Genomic DNA, 21,141 nt, shown 5'->3' on the forward strand with positions numbered 1-21,141 from the left:
TTGCTCTTCTGTTTAAAACTCTCCAATGGCTTCTGGTCATTCTCAGAATCAAAGTCAAGGTCTTGCTATGAATAACTGGGCCCTACAACCCCCTCTTTGCCCTCTCTCCCTAGCGCTCACTCTGTTTAAGACCTTTACATTTGCTCTTCTTCAGCCCAGATTGCTCTGTCCCCAGATATCTGCATGGATGTTCCTTTGCCTCTTTCAAGTCTTTGTTAAATGTTATCTTTCTCACCTGGGCCTTCCTTGACCACTATTAAAACTGCAGTGCCCCTTCCTATCTGTCTTCCCTGATTTAGCATTCTCCATCGTACTATCTCTTTCTGCCTCTAGGTGTTTCTGAGTTACTGTTTTATCTGTCTCCCTCACCTCCAGAAGGTAAGCTCTATGAGGGATAAGATCTCTGTCATCTGCAGTATTCAGGGCCCAGGTCAGCACCGGAAGACACAGTACGTGCTCAATATACACTTAAGTGTAGGATGCTCTTTCTACAAAAATAAATAAATAAATAAATAAACAAATAAACAAACTTGGCCTACACGTGACTTTCAGAAACCCAGACTTCAGTTTTCCAGATAGGGATCAGATCTGTGACAGAAGATCTGTCTTTCTCTCAAGCTCTTCTTTACAAATCCAAGGAAGGGCTGAAAGGCAGGCTCTCCTGCTTGTGCGGTGGGTGGGGCTTTCAATAGGAGTCCCTCACTGTCCAGTCAAACCACCTCCTCTTGCACTTTCAGCCCAACAGGTGAAATTGAGATGTTCTGCTACATTTTTACTATTTGTTCACAGGTAGTCTTTTTACTCAGTAATTAATACGTAGCTTTGTTTCCCATGAAATGCCTCTTTTAAAGTATTTTATAGTAATGATTAAGCCGATCAATTACTTGCAGCAATAAAATAAAGATTGGAATACTATCATATCTAGCATTTATTCTACTTTCTATCCATATTAAATAACTTCACATTGAAAATAAATAGTTGCCGCCCACTGCAATAATATATCTTGATTTCATCAGAGGTTGTAGCAAAAAAGTGGATTCTGGGAACACTGATGTGGACATTCTCTTGCTGAGAGAACTTACTGTCTGCTTTTTTTGCTTTTTAGGGCCGCACCTGTGGCATATGGAAGTTCCCAGACTATAGGCTGAATCGGAGCTGCAGCTGCCAGTCTATGCCACAGCCACAGCAACGGGGATCTGAGTTGCATCTGTGACCTACACCACAGCTCACAGCAACACCGGATCCTTAACCCACTGAGCAAAGCCAGGGGTTGAACCTACATCCTCATGGATACTAGCTGAGTTCATTCCTGCTGAGCTGAAATGGGAACTGTCTGCTTCTTGAGAAGCAACACCTAACTCGATAGGGGAAGGCAGCAGATCTGAATAAATCTGGGGACATATTCGAGAATGGAGAATTTCATTCTGCCAGTTCTCAAGCAGAAAAGGGCAAACTACCTATGGTTATTCACCCCTCCCCAAATATTCCAATGAGAAATACAGAAAAAAATTGTAAAATTTATTGACAATGCACAAGTTGAAATGAATAAAACAGTTGGCAATGGCATCTTGCCTCTGAGTTGGATTTATAAAAATATCAGTGAACTCAATTTTCTGTATTTTGCTGTTACATCTGGGGAATGATAACGAGAGTCTTTTTTTATAATTACAAAACTTCAGACTTTGCGGGGTCACTTATCACAATATCTTCTGGAATTCCGAAACTGTTCCGTCAGGGGTGATCTGGACATTTCTGGACTTGACATTTGATAGAAGTTGGGTAACCGAATATCGTAATGATATCTTTTTCCTATATATACCCTGTCATTCAAGGCATAGAGTTTGTCTGCAATGTCACTGCCAATTAAGACTGAAAACAGGCGGGAGATGTAACGATGTTGAGCCAAGAGCAAGTATAATTTCTTTCTCCTCCAAGACACATAGCGACAATCAGTTTCTGCTGTGAGAGTTACCTAAAAAAAAAAAGACCACACACATAAACAGAGGTTAAGAAACAAGAAATGTTCTGCCACAAGGTTTTTTGGCTCCAAGGTGGATTTTTTTTGTTTTTTTTTTTTTTATTTCTTTGTTTTTTTCATGGCTGCATGTGAGGCCCACCGAAGTTCCCAGGCCAGGGGATGAATTGGAGCTGCGGGTGCCAGCCTACACCACAGCCACAGCAAAGCAGGATCTGAGCTGCATCTGGGACCCACGCCACAGCCTGCAGCAATGTTTTAGACTCAAGTTGTAAAGGAATGTCGCTTGCTGATTTTTACATTAAAAAAAGCCCATGGACTCTCCATATTTTGTAAAAATAGAAACTATAAAATTTATTACTATGTATGTAATTAATAACACAAATAAGCGCCATGTCGTGCCCATCACCAGTTTGTTTGTTTTCTAAATTCAGGTGTCTATATTTTGCATTTTACTGAAGTGAGGGCTACTTAATATTAAACAATAGTAAAGTTAGCTAATGTGAGAGAAATAGTTCTAAGTCTATCCTGAAGACTAGGGACATTTAACCCTAATACAGTTTCTGTCATACGGAATAGAATTTATTTACCTATTCTGCTGATGTATATGAATCTGCATTTGGGTACACACACAGGTATGTCACGTGTATTAACCAGATGAAAACAGTACACCATCATAGACAGTACCTACTGAAAGAATTATCTTTCAAAACGACCAGACAGGACAGCAGAGTAGTAACAGTAAGTTTAGTATTTTGTTGCCAGCAAACAACTGAAATTCATCAGCATTTTGAATTTTAAGTCACTAATTTTGAAATAAGGACAGATTTTTTTTTTTTTTTGGTGGTGTTTTTTTAAACTGTGACAGGGGGCAGTGTTTAGTTTAGGGTCAAATATCAATTAATTATATTTCAATTCCCATATATGCAGCTAAGTGAAGGAAAATAACGTTTATCACAGACTCCTTTCAGGCATATGTTAAATCCATTCTTCTGTTGCCCAACCTGTAAAGCGATATTCATCAGCCAGACTCAAGTAGGATTGAGAAGTCATGCCTGCTACCCCGTACGTTCCAGAGTCAAATCTAAGTTATTCCTGGGTCATCTGCCGTTCCATTTGTTTGCTAGCCTGTATTTAAACAAGGCGTGATTCTGTTGAGAAGAGGCAGTGTTCACGCCATGGTCTAGTTATCCCTTACCTGAAAGATGCCTTCCTCTGTGGGTCTCAGTGAGTCCCATTCAGGAGAATCCAGAAACTGGAAGGGGAAAATGTAATGCAGAAATTCGCCATCAACTGTCACTCTGATCCTACCCAAACACAAAGGACATCAGTTATGAGGGAAGGAGAAAGAGAGCACTAAATTGGGGATGGGGGGCGGGCAGCAGTATTTCAGATCTCTGATGATTATTTTTTGGCTTTTAAAATCATGAAGGGCAAAATATTAAATTCATACATTATGATAAGTGACAGAAATCTCTTGTAAGATTTATGTACTGCTGTTCCTCACATAGTTAGGATTCTGGTATAGTGGGTGAAATTCATCAGAAAATTCATCAAACTCTACGCTTATGATATGTGCCCACTTATGTGTGTATAATATATTTCAATAAAAAGTTTCAATGCACTCAGTCAGATTTTAAATTAAGGAGAACACTGAAGAACATAAAGAAGTAGCACTGGAAATGCTTCTGGAAACTAAATATTGAGCTTTTTTAAAAACATGAATAATCACATTATTGTTTCCTCCCCCAAACTTTCTGTTTACAAATTTTATATATAGTTCACTTCCCCCCACTTGCACTTGCTAGAATTTACTGAAAACACTGACCATTATAAAATGTGAATATTCTCTATTACTTTTTTTTTTTTGTCTTTTTGCCTTTTCTAGGGCCGTACCCACAGCATATGGAGGTTCCCAGACTAGGGGTCTAATCGGAGCTGTAGCCACTGGCCTATGCCACAGCCATAGCAACTCGGGATCCGAGCTGCATCTGCAACCCACACCACAGTTCATGGTAACGCCGGATCCTTAACCCACTGAGCAAGGCCAGGGATTGAACCCGCAACCTCATGGTTCCTAGTCAGATTCGTTAGTCACTGAGCCACGACAGGAACTCCTGAATATTCTCTATTACTTAAAAAAATGCCCAATCAGAATCTACTTTAAACCCTTTGCATGCTGACATAAGTATTCTAAAAATTCAAGCTGGCATCATCCTCTTCTTGACTCTTAGTGATTAGCTTGGAAGCAAATAGCATATCCAGACAAACCAATTCATCCATTTGATTTCTAAGAAGAAATATGAAGACTCTAGATTATATCTTGCTTCAAGCAAATAACATCATGGACTCTAAATGACTCTGCCCTTGATTCATGTGTCAAGGGCCTTCTCATGCCTCAGGGTGCAGAATGCTGCCCAGGACTATGCTATGTTGAGACGGGAAAATGCAGCAGAAAGAAACATAAGGTACTAAGTAATAAAGAGGAAAGACATGCAAGCACCAAGAGTACAAACCTTCCTGAAACAAGCAGGGAGAGTTTGTCAATGGAGGTTTTCCCCTGCATGGCATAACAATGCTCCTTTTCCAAAGTAACCACTTCTGAGCTCAGAGCAATAGTTCTGAAGTCAGGTAGAGAGGTCCCCAGAGGCTGGAAGAGGGAGCTGTACAACAGCTGAAATTCTCGGGCAAAGGTTATGCTGCGAACTTGATAGGCAATGTGAACAAACCGCATGAAGCAGATGACAAACAATATAAAATTCCAGGAAAATATGTCGGCTGCACAGACATCCACCCAGGCCCAGATAGCGGAGCACAGAAAACCCAGCCCCAGCAAGCTGAAGACGTAAAGGAGCCCGAAGAAGCCGCTGCCGCCCATGAAACCTACTACAAATAAAATACTGGCGAGATGACAGATGGCTCCCTCAGCCTCCTGCTTCCAGCTGGTGCAGACTGGGTGCTCATCTATTAAGTTCTTCCATAAACTTGAATTTCTTTCCATGGCTGTGCTATGGTCTGCTTCACGTTTCAGTGGATGTGAGATGATATCGAAGCAAGTGATTAAGTCCTTGGCTTTTCCATCATCAGAGTTTTGCTCTCTTCACAAAATCGAAAGCCTGGACACTGGACTGGGGCTTGATGTATATGGATCTTAAAAAACTAAGAATCCCATGTTATAGCATCCTTAAGTTCATCTGGGCCTCTGACTTACATGTAGTCCTCAAATATTCTGTGGTTTCCTATGGAAGAAAAAAAAAAGGATCCTAATTAAACAAGGGGAATTGAGAACTAGATGTAATGAATCACCAGCATTACTTATTCAAATTGACATCCTATTTTCTATGAAGTTAAAATATTTTCAGCACAAATTCTGTCGTGTTAGATTTCTAAGATATAGAATGCATATTTTAGAGTTATGCTTATTAATAATAATAAATTACTTACAGAAATTTTAGTGTTTGTTAGAGTTAGCTGTCATGTGAGAATTAAATGTTAGTGTTACATATTTTTCAAGAAAGCCAAGTGCTAGAATCAGCTGCTCTCTATAACAGTAATTCAGTGTAACCCAGAATCTCCTGGGACAGTGACTAAAATGCAGATTCACAGACTGTTTCCAGATATCCTGAGTCAGAATCTCTGAGGGTGGGGCCCGAGTGTTGGGATTTTCAACAAGATCCCCACATGATTCTGATGCATCCAGCCATGGTCCACCCTTTGAGAAATACTGTTTGACAATATGTTATTCGCTCTTTACTGATGAAGAATCTGAGGCTCAGAGAAGCCCAGTAATTTATCCCAGGCCTCACAGTGCTTGGTGGCAGAGCAGAACTTCAGTACTTGAGCCTGTATGCCAGACCCAATCGGGTGGTCTCCCATGAAAGATATTTTATTTTATTTTAATATATATATATATTTTTTTTGCTTTTTAGGGCAGCACCTGTGGCATATGAGAGTTCCCAGGCTAGTGGTCTAATCGGAGCTAACAGCTGCAGGCCTACGCCACAGGCACAGGGACTCGGGATCCGAGCCACATCTGCGACATACACCACAGCTCAAGGCAACACCAGATTATTAACCCACTGAACGAGGCCAGGGATCGAACCCGTAACCTCATGGTTCCTAGTCGGATTCGTTTCCACTGCACCATGACGGGAACTCCCCCATGAAAGATATTTTAAATTAGGCACTGTAAGGAGCCTGAATAAATCAGTAAACATAAGAAGCACAAAATTAGGAGTCAGATTATAAGAGCACATAGTAGACTGAAAATGTTTAATTAAAAATTGAGAAATATAAATTCAGTTTTACTTGACTGTATTAGAGGCTATTTCAGGTTAAAGGCTGCATCCACATAACTAAATAAATAATATTAAAATTCCTGCTACTTACACATTTATTTACCAGATGGTCAAAAATGTTACTGACTTGTTCCTCCACACATATATTCCCTACCCTTTCAGCCATATGGTAAAAATGCTAATATGTGATCTGACTCACCAGAGATTTAACCATGATGACAGAAGCTGTAGGGTATGTATCATTTAGTACCAGTGTTAACAATAAATGGTTTCTTTTTTTTTTTTTTTTTTTTCATTTTAGGGCCGCACCTGCCTATGCCACAGCCATGCCAGATTCGAGCTGTGTCTGCGACCTATGCCACAGCTTATGGCACTGCCGGATCCTTAGTCCATTGAGTGACTCCAGGAATCAAACCTGCATCTTCATGGATATTAGATGGGTTCTCAACCTTCTAAGCCACAATGGGAACTCCGATAAGTGGTTTCAATGTGAAGTATTCATTAAACTGATTTTTTTGAAACAAAAATAATATTCAAGAACCTTAAACTTGTTGGCCATATTTAGTGTTTTGATTTTTGAGACGGATTTTTTTTTTTTCCTGGAACACCTGAATAAAAGATCAGATACCCCAGATCTTGTCTCAGGAAAAAAAAAAAAAATACATACATACAGAGGTGAAAATGACCTAGCTGAAGTCAAAAAAAGGAACAGCATTACTCCCAACAATGAAAGAAATGAAAATAAAGAAGCTACTGCTGCCGAAGTTCCTAGTTTTTCATCCTGGTTAATGATTCTTTTCTCAGCAAGTAATGACTTTAAGAACATCACTAAGTGAATCATTAAAAGAAAAAAATAAACAACACGGATCTACAACTTACAGTCCTATGGTTATTTCTACTTATGCTGCTCTCAAATACATTTTAAACATTCTGCATCCTTCTATCACTCCACCGATCCCTCTGCGAGAGATGAGATTCAAGGCAGACTGGCACCCTGAACATGTTTCGTTTCTCCCCTTTAAACAAAAATGCAAAAAGACAAAAATACAAAACAAAACAAACAAAAAAAAAACCCCGCAAAAAACGCAAGACTATGTATTACTGGATTTTCACAACAAAGAAACATTTTTTTAAAAAAAAATACGAGTAGCGTGAAATGCAGACTGCAAATGTCAGTCTCCCTGCCGCTTTACTTTTAAAACTCAGGTATTTTTAAATTAATCACTTCCTCAGGATGCCAAGCATTGCCACGAAAAGTCAATATAAAAAAGCACTGCCGTTAGAGCCCTGAACTTGGGTTTGAACTGCCTGAAAAATTTATAATCCTCCACAAATTGTTAAAATGATGCTAATTGAAAAAGACCATGTAAAACGTTTGTGGTTGTTCAGAAGGGCTCTTATGGCAATTCCATCCCCTTAAACTCTTGACGTGGGGGATGTGCTGGGCCACCTCCATTCCTGGAGTATGACCCATTATAAGAGGAACAGTACTTCCGGCCCTTTCCAGTCAACTTCTGTTTCAATGAGCTGCTACAAAACCATCTTCCTATGCTTGATACTGTATCGCTCAACAGGGAGTGCTGACTTGCCCTGATTAAATTACTCCACACCCAGCCTTTCTCCACGTGGTGTGTTTTTATTCAGTCACCAAAACAGATGTACTTTATTAGGAGAGGAAGAACTGACAGGGGCAGGTGATGAGCCTGAGTGTTCCTCTGAAATGTGCCAGCAGCACTATAGGAATGTTGAACATGATTCATCCACCAGCTGCCTGTTTTAAAGGCCTGTAGGCCTAAAGTCATGTTTGGGGTAAATAAATGCCGAAATGCCCAAGTAGCACAATGGATTTCTTCAGTAACAAAGTCAATCTTCCCTGTGAAAGAAGTTAATATACGGAGATACAAATGATGGAAACAAAATTAAGTACAAATAAACAATATTTCTGAGTCCCCCCATTTTTTCTATTTAAATTGTAAGACCGTGGAGTTAGTTCCCATCGTGGCTCAGTGGTTAACGAATCCGACTAGGAATCATGAGGTTGCGTGTTCGATCCCTGGCCTCGCTCAGTGGGTTGAGGATCCGGTGTTGCCGTGAGCTGTGGTGTAGGTCTCAGACACGGCTCGGATCCAGTGTTGCTGTGGCTGTGGTGTAGGCCAGAGGCTATAGCTCCGATTAGACCCCTAGCCTGGGAACCTCCATATGCCACGGGTGTGGCCCTAGAAAAAGACAAAATAAATAAATAAATAAATTGTAAGACCGTGAGATACAAGGAACAAGGGCGTTCAATGAAACGTAATATAAACTTGGTGGCAAACGGTTGATTAGTTCAGAAACGGCATTTATCAGTTCAGAACTTGGATATTTCTTATCTCCGTGCATCACAGGGCCAGGAGGGAGGCAGTTTCTGAATCCTCATGCTCAGCTTACAGGTGAGAAAGGCGGGGCACAGGGTAAGGTTATAACTTGCTTCAGGTAAAAGAGGCTGTTAGTCTCAGCAGGGGGATGGAAGTTCAAGTCCACCTCCGCTCAGCTTCCTGCCCTCCCCATCAGGCAATGCTCCTCTCAAGGTTTCAAATGCAATTTAATATGTTGCGAGACCACTGGGATATTCTGCCAGGATGGTCTGCCAGGAAAATAATCATCCTAACAGTGGCTATCTGAGATGTGCTCTATCTGATTGTACTGCTCAATCCATAATGCTTAGAATACTGCCAGGGACAGAGACTCATGAAAGAGTCTGATGTATTACTGTTCAACATTGACTCACTCCCCTTTTCTAGGTTCCAAAATTCTAAGGGGATGAGACAAAATATTTTTGTATTTCTGACCCCTGACATACAATGAATGTGGATTAAACACACGGGTATAGAGGTGCAAGCTCTCTCCCTGCCTTCTCCATCTCATTTCAATTCAACAGATGTTCTAACATCTTCTGTCACCTCGGGAAAAGAAATGGGGGAGGTCCTGACATTCAAGGGAATTTAGAACGAAGACACTAAAGGGTTGGGACATCACTTATTTAAAAGATGTCTGGCACAACTCCAAATTCATAGGAGAATCTTTTTCTTAAAACATTCAGTTCGTGAAGAGCATCTGAATTCCTGATCTGATTAAAACAACTTTAGTAGCTTGTGGTATTGTGTTAGTTTTGGTTGCTAAGCAACCCAGAAGATCAAAATTCCATCAATATTCTACTCATTAATTGGAATCATAGCCCAACTTTGGTATGTGTGCCATATGGGAAATAATCATTAACTTAAAGCTAGTTTTCCCTACTTATCTTTCAGGAGGTATACTTACTCAGCAACTATGTGCCAGACATATTTAAAAATTATCTCACTCAATCTTCACAACAGCCCCACAAGGAAGGTATTATCATCTCCGTCTCACAAATGAGGACATTGAAACCCAGAGAAGGCAAGTAAATTGTTAAAGGTCACCACACTGCTCATATTGGAACTAAAAGTCTATCCAGGTCTGCCTGACTCTGAAACTCACAGTCTAAATCAGAAGCAGATCATTCTGCTTCCACAGTACCAGAATTTAGCAAATGTAGGCATCAGTTTCCTCCCTGCGACTTAGATGAACTTAGACATGTTTATTCAGCAGTGAAGCAGAAGTAACATTACCTATTCTGTCCACTTTAAAGGATGCTGGAAGATTCAAATGAGAAAATCTCCGTTACTCCTTAGCAATGTAAAAAAATAACATATTAATGGCATTACTGTACTTGGCACTTGCATGTTACAGAGCTGAGCCATTTGAAGAATAGTTTTTAGAAGAATGCTTTCCTTCAGGGGATTACAACTGAAGGCAAACTAACCTTATATTGTAAATTCTAAATTTACTCATTCCTGCAGGAGTGATCTCAGTTATTCTCTATCTTGTTTCCTAACCACCTGCTGCTGGTAGGTATTCACTCAGAACTAACCCATCCTGAACTCTTCACTTTCCGATAGCCAGGAAGCCAGTCTCTGGAAGCCATCAACAATTTTGTACCTTACACCGGTGCCTAGTGATTCCCAGCGAGTGTCCTCCAATCACTTCCATCAGAATCACCCAGGTGGTTGGTTAAACCGCCCCTTCCCTGGCTCTGCCCTAGAACTGCTGAGCCAGGAAGGGACCTAGGAAGATGCATTTCTGATAGGATCCCAGTTAATTCTTATGCCCTCCAAAGTTTGAAAGCCATTATTTTATGCTATTCCTGAAGCATCTCTGAATTATCCTTGCTTACAGGGCTTCAGCTTTGTCCATGTCTGGCTGATTTCTATCTTTCTGTGCTGATTACTACATGTTATGTTCTCTGATCCCTAGTTATCTATTCACGGCAGTGGTCCTGGTGTTAGTGCTCCTGTCTGCTATCTATTCGGTCCAGTTGGCATTCCTACTTAAGAGAAGGGTCCTAGTCTTAGCTGTGCCCCTAAACAGCGTGTGGTTTTAATCTTCCCAGACCTGTTTCTTCACTGACAAAGAATTACACAAATAATGTGAGGCTCCTTTTAGCTCTAAAATAACATGGCTCTCTATGATACGGAATAGAAGATTTATTTCTAGCACAGGTCAAAATATAGAGCTGAGGGGCAGACCTGAATTATGACTACAGGTCCTAACACCAGGTTTGTGCCTGGACCAACCCTAGAGACTGTTTAATTACTTTGGGCTTGTGGTGGAGCCTGGGCACTGGCATTTTTACACAAACTGCCCAGGGATTGTGTTGTGCAACCAGGGTTTGGAACTATTAGGAGAGTGGGGTTGAGAGACACCAGAGCATTCTGTAGAGTAAGGATCTGGATTTTATTCCTTATTTCTAAAGGGCTGGAAAGGCACATTTTATCCTGTGGGTTCTCATTTCCATGCTTTGCTCAGGTGAGGAGGCATTTTTCTTCCTCACACTCATCATTCCAGGGGGGCTCAAGGTTTGTGGATGTTTTGCTGCAGCCTTTCCTTAACATGGTGGCCTGAGGTGTACTTTCTAAGCCCTGAGGTCTTATGGCTTTTGTTATCTGTCTACATGGCTTCCACTATATATTAAATTGACCATTAAGTAAATGTTCCTTTTTAAAGCATCATGATTTCTTCTCTCAGATGGGATATATATTTAATTTTTTAAAAAAATGAATGTAGATAGTGTGTATTTTTAAAATATTGGCTTTATTAATTGGCCATTCTCTGATGACTATATATGTATATATACATAATATGCTATGTATTTAGCATATATATATATATATATACACACACACACACATATCAGTGATAATAATGCTCAGGTGGGAAAGCAGTGTTTAGAACAAGCTGGTTAATAAGCCAGGAAGCTCAAGTGAGATATAACCAATACCAGAATCAATGTCTTAGGTGTTAGACTAAAAGGAAGAAATGAAAGGAAGATGTCTCTACTGAGATATTGAACACAAAAGGGGCAAAGACACTTTGGAATTATGAGATCTCGAAGCTTGGAAGGAAATCCAAGGAAAGGGGGACTCGACCTGAGTCATGTTTAACCTAATGCTCCTGGTCTAGCAATAGAGTTCACAGCCGAAGATAAAGGGCAGGATGGAGGGATATTTAACAACGATCCTATAATACCACAGGATAACACTGAATAAGGACTGGAACTGGTAAAGTTATTTATAAAGTGAGCACAAAGCAAAATGAGAGTCAAAGTTCAACGCCCATGACCAGAGAGACCTTAAAATTCTAGAATTGTGCTGTCCATGGCAGTAGCCACCAGCCACACATGGTGGTGGGGCACCTGAAGTGTGGCTGGTTTGAGTAAGATGCAATGTATACAAGGGATTTTGAAGACTTAGTGCAAAGATTACATTAATAATTTTTATAAATGTGATGACATGTTGAGATGATAATGTTTTGGAAATACTGGGTTCAATTAAACAGATTACTAAAGTGAATTTCACTCATTTTTTTTTTCTTTTTCCATGTTACTAGAACATTTTAAATTACATGTGTGGCTCGCATTACATTTCTCTTGGACTGTGCTGGTCTAGAGCCTCTCAAGCAACAGAGAGGAAATGAAAAGACTTGGCATGATGCTGTGTCAACAGTGCATATGTATAGCATATAAATGTATAAATGTGGAAGAATTATCTAAGATTAAGAGCAGGAGTTGATATAAATGTAAATGATATTTGGCTACAATATTCACATGCTACAGTCAGATGTTATCCAAGGCATAGATGTGTCACCATCTGGTCTCTGCCTATATAGACGGCCAACCCTACTCAGCTCTTGGCCTCTTTATCCTACAAAGGAAGTCACTACTTTTTCCTTTTGCCTTAAGAGAACTCCACTTTCCTGAGCACTTATAAGGAATGGTTTTCTCATTTCATCTTCTGATGATACTTCGTGGAAGTATCAGACAGACCATCTCAGACTGGAAATCTTAGATCATTTCATCCATACCACCCTTTATTTTTACATAATGCTCGAGTCTCTTATAGGCTTCTAGCCTGCAGTAATACCTTTGACCTTTCATACCAACGAAAGCTTGCCTTCTCTTGAGACTTGAAATTAGAGAACATGCCCACAGACTATGCCAGGCTTCTCTGATTGTTGTGTCTCAGCTAAAGCCATATTTGATTATCTGCAGCCATGGTTGATTTCTCACTTTATGACATATGGTGGCAGGGAGGACCCTAAGCTGACCCCCAAGATTCCTGCCCTGCTTGTGTACACACCCTAAAATCCTCTTCCCTTGAATCTGTGTAGGACCTATGAATGAGGTGGGTCAGTGGCTCCTTGATTAGAGAATCTTATATGGCCAATGGGCACCCCTGTGATTATGTTAAGTTATATAAGACTCCACTGTAGGATTGGAGAGGACTTGGAAAGTAAAGAAACATATTTTTACTGGCCTGGAAAAAAAGCAAACCCTGTGCTGTGAACTGCCTATGGGGACCACAAGGGAAGAAAATGTAGGCAGTCTCTGAGTTGAAAGAAGTACCCAACCAACAGTTACCAGGATAACAGGAACTTCAGTCCTGCAACTACAAGGAGCTGAATTCTGCCAACTACCTGAAAAGCTGGGAAGAGGAGGATGGACTCCAAACAAGGAGTGCAGTGTGGCTGACACCTGGAGTGTAAGCTTTGGAGGCTGATCAGAGGATTCAGTTTAGCCGTGCTTGGAGTTCTGACTCACAATAATAGAGGTAATAAATGTGTGTTGTTTTAAGCCACTACACTTGTGGTAATTTGTTATAAAGCAATAGGAAATGAATACACACAGTTAGTAATACTCATTATATGTGAAGCTTTTCGTTAACTTCATAATCTCCATTATATGATGGACTTGGACTAGAGGTCTATAGAGCAAAAGATACTCAATCCTTGCTAGATTTAAATTAGGAAAATCAGGTGATAACAGGTCTTTGATCATGTCTGGAAAACAGGCAGGATAAGTGGCCCTGGGAATGACATTTAAATTCACTCATAAATTCATTCATAAAGTGGTTCCCAGCACCACTTTACAGGTTTTCCTCATGGAGTGGCCCCAACCTTGTTGAGCATTTGGACACAGGGGGAATGTCTAGAATAGTCTGGTCATTCATATACCAATCTCCAAAGTCCCAGAATACCATGCTTCCTTGGTTGACCTTCAGTTGGATCAGTTCTTTGTAAAATTGAGCCTTATATATATGGCAAATATTTGATCTTTTGGACACACCCAGAGATTAACACTAAAAACAAAACAAAACAGGCATCCCCGTCACGGCGCAATGGAAACAATCCGACTAGGAACCATGAGGTTGCAGGTTTGATCCCTGGCTTCGCTCAGTGGGTTAAGGATCCAGCATTGCTGTGAGCTATGTTGTAGGTCGCAGACACGGTTTGGTTCCCGCGTTGCTGTGGCTGTAGTGTAGGCTGGCAGCAACAGCTCCGATTCCACCCCTAGCTTGGGAACCTCCATATGCCACAGGTGTGGCCTTAAAAAGACCGAAAAAAAAAATCATTAAAAAAAAAAAAACCCAGGAGTTCCCGTCGTGGCGCAGTGGGTAACAAATCCGACTAGGAACCATGAGGTTGCGGGTTCGATCCCTGCCCTTGCTCAGTGGGTTAATGATCCGGCGTTGCCGTGAGCTGTGGTGTAGGTCGCAGACGCGGCTCGGATCCCGCGCTGCTGTGGCTCTGGCGTAGGCCGGTGGCTACAGCTCCGATTCAACCCCTAGCCTGGGAATCTCCATATGCCGCGGGAGCGGCCCAAGAAATAGCAACAACAACAACAACAACAACAAAAAAAAAAAACCCAGCAACAAAAAAAGAGCCCATAGAAACTCATCACAAATAGTTCTGTAATTCTTCTAATTGTGTGACTCTACCAAATTTAGATAAGTTGTGCAATGGGAAATTAATGTAATATCTATTTTCCATCTTTTTTTAAGTGATTTTTATTTTTACCATTATAGTTTGTTTACAGTGTTCTGTCAATTTCTACTGTACAGCAAAATGACCCAGTCACACACACACACACACACACACACATACATACATTCTTTTTCTCACATTTTTCTCCATCATGTTCCATCATAAGTGACTAGATATAGTTTCCTATTATTTTCCATCTTCTTAAGCCTCATATACTACTACCAGCACTCTTACTGTTATGGTATTACCTACATTTACTAAACACTCACTACATGACAGGCATGCTTCTAAGAACCTTAATATATTACATCATTTAATCTTCACAACTTTTGAAGTAGGTAGTTTCACTGTCTCCATTTTACAGATGAGAAAAACTGAGGTATAGGGAAATTAAGTAGCTTGTTTAAGGATATATTAATGATAGAGTCCAGATTCACACCCAGGCAGGTAGATGCCAAGACTCTGCTCTCTTAAACCAGGACATGCTGCTTCATGCACAGTTTGGATCTAAATATCTTGACCTAATGGAACAAACCAACAACATTCTTGTTTCCCCCCTTCAGTCCTAGATTCAATGAATTTAAATGTCTTCTTAAAAAATTACAATTTCTCAGCAGGACAGATGAGAGAAATAGATGAGGGAGATTAAGAGGTACAAACTTGCAGTCACAAAATAAATGAGTCATGAGCATGAAATCTACAGTGTGGGAAATATAGTCAATAATTATACAATATCTTTTATGGTGACAGATGGTAACCAGCCTTATGGTGATCATTTTGAAACGTACAGAAATATCAATTCACTATGCTGTGCACCAGGAGCTAACACAATGTTGTAGGTCAATTATACTTCAAAAACAAACATAGAAAAAGAAATGAGATTTGTGGTTACCAGAAGCAGGGGGTGGGAGGAGAGGGAACTGGATGAAGGTAGTCAAAATGAAGAAACTCCCAGTTATAAGTAAATAACGTATAACATGATAAATATAATTAACATTGCTGTATGTTATATGTGAAAGTTGTTAAGAGGGTAAATTCTAAGTGCTCTCATCACAGGGAAAAAAATATTTTTTCCATTTATTTAATTCTGTATCTATATGAGATGATGGATATTTACTAAACTTGTTGTGGTCATCATTTCATGATGTGTGTAAGATCAGTCATTATGCTACATGTCTTAAAGTGATACAGTGCTATATGTCAGTTATATCTCAATAAAATTGGAAAGAAAAAAAGAAATTACAATTTTTGGAGCGACAGAAAGATAGGAAGTTGATCCTGTGCCAAATCACTCAGTGCTTTATAACTGTTAATTTGAAGAAACAGCAGTAAACCTCTCCATTTGATCACTTTAAATGAACAGTCCTCATGCTCTGCTTCAAGCTCTTCTGACGTCTGCATATCCTGGAAATGGTTAAAGCACAAGCAGGAAGCCACTCCCTTTCCATCAGCCGCTATCACATCACGCAGTAGGTTCCCCCGAGATTCCCGATGAAAGATGCAAGAAAAGCTGGACTCATGGATGCATCAAACAGTCTTTTCTGGTATGAATCCAAGGTAGACACCTCCCTTTACCTCTCCTCCAAGTGACCTACATGCAGCAAATGAACTCACTTTTTTTCTGGTTATCTACTACAGGTTCTCAGGTTCTTTGCTGGCAAACACACCTAATCAGTTCCTGTGTGCTAGCTAATTGGCTATTGGCTTTCCTTTCTCATTTTGGGGGCTAAATGAGCATGTGAGCCACACACCAGGGTCAGCGATGTTTGAAACCATCAAAGCAGCCATGACAGATGCCTGAAGGGCACAGTGATTCCTTTTCAAGTGTCCCTCTGGAGAGAGGAGCTTTCTCGTTGACCGCAAGAAAGACTGTTCATGGTCCTCCAACCACATGCTCAACAGTCTTTCCATTTCTTCCATTTCTTTCAGCCTCGTTGTTACTGACATTGTGGTAGTTGAGGTTCCAGCCACAGATGTTTCTTTGATTTCTGTCCACTGCCTGTCATGATCCACATTGTGTGTACTTCCCTTATTCCTGCTGCTCAGGAAATGACACATATTCTCTTGATTCTTTCAAAATGTTTGATTATCTCAAGCTTCTCTTCAATACTGAAGCTTTCCTTCTGCATGCACTATTTGGCATTTTTGAATCAAGATGCTTAGGTATTCTTGCGGTGTTACATGAGTGTGTTTTATGTAAAAAATTCATAAGTGCAAAAGAACAGGAAAACACAGTTTTGCAGGATACCATGCCATGAAGCAAGGTAGCTGGTGTTTGTCTGAGGTCTGTGTGTGTTTGCAGTTTGTGTATTCCTATAGGACTCGGCTAGCTGGTTGCAGGTTAATGTGTTCATCTGGTGCTTCTGGCTGAGTAAACCATGTATAAGCAAGTGCAAAATTCACATTATGCTCAAATTGTTCCTTAATATTTTAACTGCATTTGGAATGTTGCTGGTTTTCAAAACAAGCATTATAGTATAGTTGACTGTATCATAAACTTGCAAATGGCCAGGAAAATATTACTAATGAACATGCAGTAATTCAATAAATCCCTCATGGAGCTTGCATCTTAGTAAAATTCAGATGTTGACACTGTTGAAGCCCAGTTTCAAATGATGAGATCTGTTTTATATTATTTTATTATTATTATTATTATTTTGCCTTTTAGCGCTGCACATGCGGAATATAGAAATTCTCAGGCTATAGCAACACAGGATCCAAGTCGTGTCTGCGACCCGTACCACAGCTCAGCTGGATCCTTAACCCACTGAGCGAGGCCAGGGATCAAACCTGCATCCTCACGGATACCAGTCGGGTTTGTTACTGCTAAGCCATGATGGGAACTCCCATGAGGTGTATTTTAAAGAGCTAAAAATACATCTTAGATGCAAATAAACTTAAGCTACTTAAAACTCATTTAAAGTCAGAGCTGTTGCATACTGAATTTTTAAATAAATGCTAAAGTTTAAAAAGCAGTCTAAAGTCCTGAAAATCAAAAATACAAACAACGGAGTTCCCGTTGTGGCGCAGTGGTTAAGGAATCTGACTAGGAACCATGAGGTTGCGGGTTCGGTCCCTGCCCTTGCTCAGTGGGTTAACGATCCGGCGTTGCCGTGAGCTGTGGTGTAGGTTAAAGACACGGTTCGGATCCCGCGCTGCTGTGGCTCTGGCGTAGGCTAATGGCTACAGCTCCGATTAGACCCCTAGCCTGGGAACCTCCATATGCCGAGGGAGTGGCCCAAGAAATAGCAAAAAGACAAAAATAAAATTAAAAAAAATAATAAAAAAAATACAAACAAGTTTGTTTTTTCAAAACTTCTATCAAAGACTAAAAATAAACAAACCCTAAAACACTATACAGAACATTACATATTAATGTGTCTGTATCCTTCTATTTGCATAAATGCAAAAAATGCAATGATCTTCACTCACTGTTAGGGATAGTTATTTCTGGATGGTGGGACATTATTTTTCCTTTGCCATTTCTGTATTGTTTGCTACTTTTATAATCATTTTATAAAAGGTGATTTCAGAGAATAAAAATCCATGAACCCAACATCCAGAATTAACAAATACCAACACTGTCACATTTTTGGATCTTTTTAAAATAAAAAAAAAGACTCCACAAAAAACTGAAGGTCACCATGGACTGCCTTCTAGTACCATTCCCTACCCATCCACTTCTTCCATATAAGAATCACTAAGAGGTCATTCTGTTGAAAAACACAAAATGAGAAGGTCTCACTTTAGGTCTGTGTGAATTGATCCCTGAACTCCCTGGGCTGGAGGAGGAGCCAGCATTGTTACAGGAGCTTTAAGTTTTCATTTTTTATTTTTTCGCCTTTTAAATTATTTTATTTTATTTATTTATTTTTAGGGTCACGCCCACAGCACTTTGAGGTTCCCAGGCTAGGGGTCAAATTGGACCTGTAGCCACTGACCTATACCACAGCCACAGCAGCACAGGATCTAAGCCGAGTCTGCGACCTACACCACAGCTCATGGCAACACGGATCCTCAACCCACTGAGCGAGGCCAGGGATTGAAACTTTGTTCTCATGGATACTAGTCAGATTTGCTTCTGCTGAGCCATGATGGGAACTCCTAATGTTTTTATTTTTTGGCCACAGCATGCAGTGGCTTGATGTGGGATCTCAGCTCCCAAATCAGGTACTGAAACCAGGCTACAGTGGTGAAAGCACCAAGTCCTAACCACTAGACCAGGGAACTCTCCTGGTTATTTATTTAATTTACAAAATGACCTGTTGTAACTTTCATTTTAAGACATTTTTCTGTAACTACTTAGATAAAAGAGAAATATTTTTTTTTCCTTTTCCTTTAAAAAATTATTAGTGATTCAGTAGACTCTTGTAAATTCTTCCCTATTCTCTACAGCTCATAATCCCAGCTGACCAACAACCGTAATTACCAAAAAATGATTTTAAGTGCAATTTGCAGGCTTGCAAATCTATTGTGGATATTTTCTAAAGCACTTTTGAAACTTCTTGCTTGTCATGTTGCTTACGTGTTGCTATGCTCATGTACAACAGCAAATGCTTCATAACCATTCTTGATCTTACCTGGGGACTGTTTCAAAATAAGCAGACCTGAATGCTGCAGTGTGTCAACCCTATTAGTCTTGTGATAAGAAGCATGGGATTTTGGTTTCCCATGACACATTTTTACTTAATAGCATAGACTGTCACCATTTAGAAACACAGGATGCACAATGATTCAGCTTTTTTGAGAGACTGATGAGATTAAAGAAACTCAACCATCAAAGGTCTCTCAGTTTATATGCATAAAATTTTAGGACCGATAACATCTTACTCTAGATTTCACTCAATCTGTGTATCCCAAACTCTTCAAAAGACAAACCGAGTCCCTCAGGGAAGGGAAGAGCCTTAAAGACCATCTGGGATCCACTGGACCACTTCATTTTGCAAATGTAGAAAGAGATCTAATTTTTGTTTATATTTTGTTTCACCTACTTCTTGTTTGGTTTTCCATTGCCACAAAGAACAATGCCAAGTTCCTGTACTGTCACACGAGGGGTATGTTCATGCAACAGTCCCTGGTACTAAAAGTGACAGAAAATGGCCACCAAACCTTAGTATAAACAGACAGCAATAATTTTTTTAAAGCTGCTATAAAACTCACTTGGCAGTGTGCAAGCTTGCAAACTGAAAATGCCAAACCACGAAAGAGTAAAAAGTTAGGAAGGAAGATTCTAGAAGTTTGGTAAATCAAGTTAGGTTTTACGTTCAAAAGCAGGCTTCTAGTTTCACTTTTCCATTTATTATTCACATATAGAACTTTTTCACTTTTTGCAAAATGTCCCCTAAAACTTTTTTTTTTTTTTTTTTGGTTATAGCTCTATTATTGCATTTGATTCTGTGCCTTTAATCTCTTGTAAAATACCGACACTTAAAATGTATCGTTACCTCTTCACCGATCTTGGTGAGGAGGTAATTTAGTGGTTTTCAAATATCTTTTCTCTTTCTATCCTCTCCCCACCCCCCACCCCCGCCGCAGGGGGATTCCCCAAATAGAGTATGCAGGTCAGCTTGACCTTGGATGAGGCCGCTTTCTGCGTCCCCAACTCAGCCGGAAAACCCTGCCCCAGTGAGACCCTATGCAGAGGGAAACTCCCCGCCGCTGCCCGACTCCCCCAAGGCGAACCTAAAGCTCTCGCGGTCCCCTGGACCAGCTTTTCTACCTAGGAAATTCGCCCCCCAAAGAGGGGAACTCCAGGGTGCTCATTGCAAGAGTGGGAGCGACAGCAGATCTGAGAGGAAGCTTCGCCTCTATGGGGCGGACCCCCGAGCGCCCACCCGCAGCAGCGACCGCCAGCCCTTCGAGCTCGAGCGGCGCGACGCCTACCTGAGGGCTCCCACTTAGCCCGAGCGGGGCCGGGAGCCGGGCGGCGCGGCCAGCCGGGGAGCACTGGCTGCGAAGGGGCTCTGAGCGGCCTGAGGCTCGCGGCCCCCACACTGGGGCAGGGCCCGGGCGGAGGCCGTGCGGGTCGAGCAGCCCCGGCTTCGCGATGAGCGAGGGTGCGGACGGCGGCGGGAGGCCGGGGCCGCGGCGCCCCGGCCCCTCCTTACCTGGATTCCTCGGCCCCTCGCGGAGCTCCAGCCTCTCACCCGCAGAAGTTTCCCAGCCGAAAGCGCCGGGCCCCACCGGCAGGTGCCAAGCTCCTGACGCCGGGGTCGCGCGCTCCTGCCCGCCGCCCGCCCAGCGCCAGAGCTCTCAGTGACCGCAGCCCGGCTCCCGAGCGGCTCGGCGGCGCGGGTGGGGGCCGAGCCCGGGCGCGCGCCCCGTGGGCCGCGGGGAGGGTGGGGGCGGCCGTGCGGGCCGGGCGGCCGCAGCCTCGGGGGAGTCTCTCGACTGGTTATGAGCCTGGTGGCGGCGGCCGACCAAAGTTTGCAAAGACGGGTTTCCCGAGGTGAACACCGCTGACAGTTATAAAATGAACCTAGTCTTCGC

The 21,141-nt window shown here is 41.4% G+C and overlaps 1 protein-coding gene and 1 long non-coding RNA gene across 13 annotated transcripts in view; one reads left to right on the forward strand and one right to left on the reverse strand.

The window, feature by feature from the left end:
• The window catches only part of LOC106508909 (uncharacterized), a 156,082-nt gene that overhangs the window by 18,901 nt on the left and 116,040 nt on the right, over positions 1 to 21,141 (forward strand). The gene's annotated exons all lie outside the window — the stretch shown is intronic.
• Positions 1,498 to 20,927, reverse strand: POPDC3 (popeye domain containing 3). Of its 4 annotated transcripts, none has more exons than XM_085011064.1 (4): positions 20,760 to 20,927; positions 4,863 to 5,214; positions 3,174 to 3,230; positions 1,498 to 1,972 (listed from the first exon to the last, which is right to left on the reverse strand). In XM_085011064.1, the coding sequence occupies exons 2-4, from the start codon at positions 4,974 to 4,976 to the stop codon at positions 1,691 to 1,693; spliced, it is 453 nt and encodes a 150-aa protein (XP_084867190.1). In that variant the 5' UTR covers positions 4,977 to 5,214; positions 20,760 to 20,927; the 3' UTR covers positions 1,498 to 1,690.

Source organism: Sus scrofa, chromosome 1, assembly GCF_054392235.1.
Source record: "Sus scrofa isolate SSC_HxYL_T2T_F1_AM1 chromosome 1, Sscrofa_HxYL_maternal_Yorkshire_Landrace_v2.0, whole genome shotgun sequence".
NCBI classification, from domain to species: Eukaryota; Metazoa; Chordata; class Mammalia; order Artiodactyla; family Suidae; genus Sus; species Sus scrofa.

Bases quoted from the DNA above. Each gene is read 5' to 3' on its own strand.
- POPDC3 (XM_021083799.2), bottom strand. From the start codon at position 4,976: ATGGAAAGAAATTCAAGTTTATGGAAGAACTTAATAGATGAGCACCCA. The intron at 3,283-4,491 runs GTTTGTACTCTT...GTGTTTGGGTAG, and splicing joins TCCCTGCTTGTTTCAGGAAG to GATCAGAGTGACAGTTGATG. The intron at 1,973-3,173 runs GTAAGGGATAAC...TTTTTTTTTTAG, and splicing joins CAGAGGAAGGCATCTTTCAG to GTAACTCTCACAGCAGAAAC.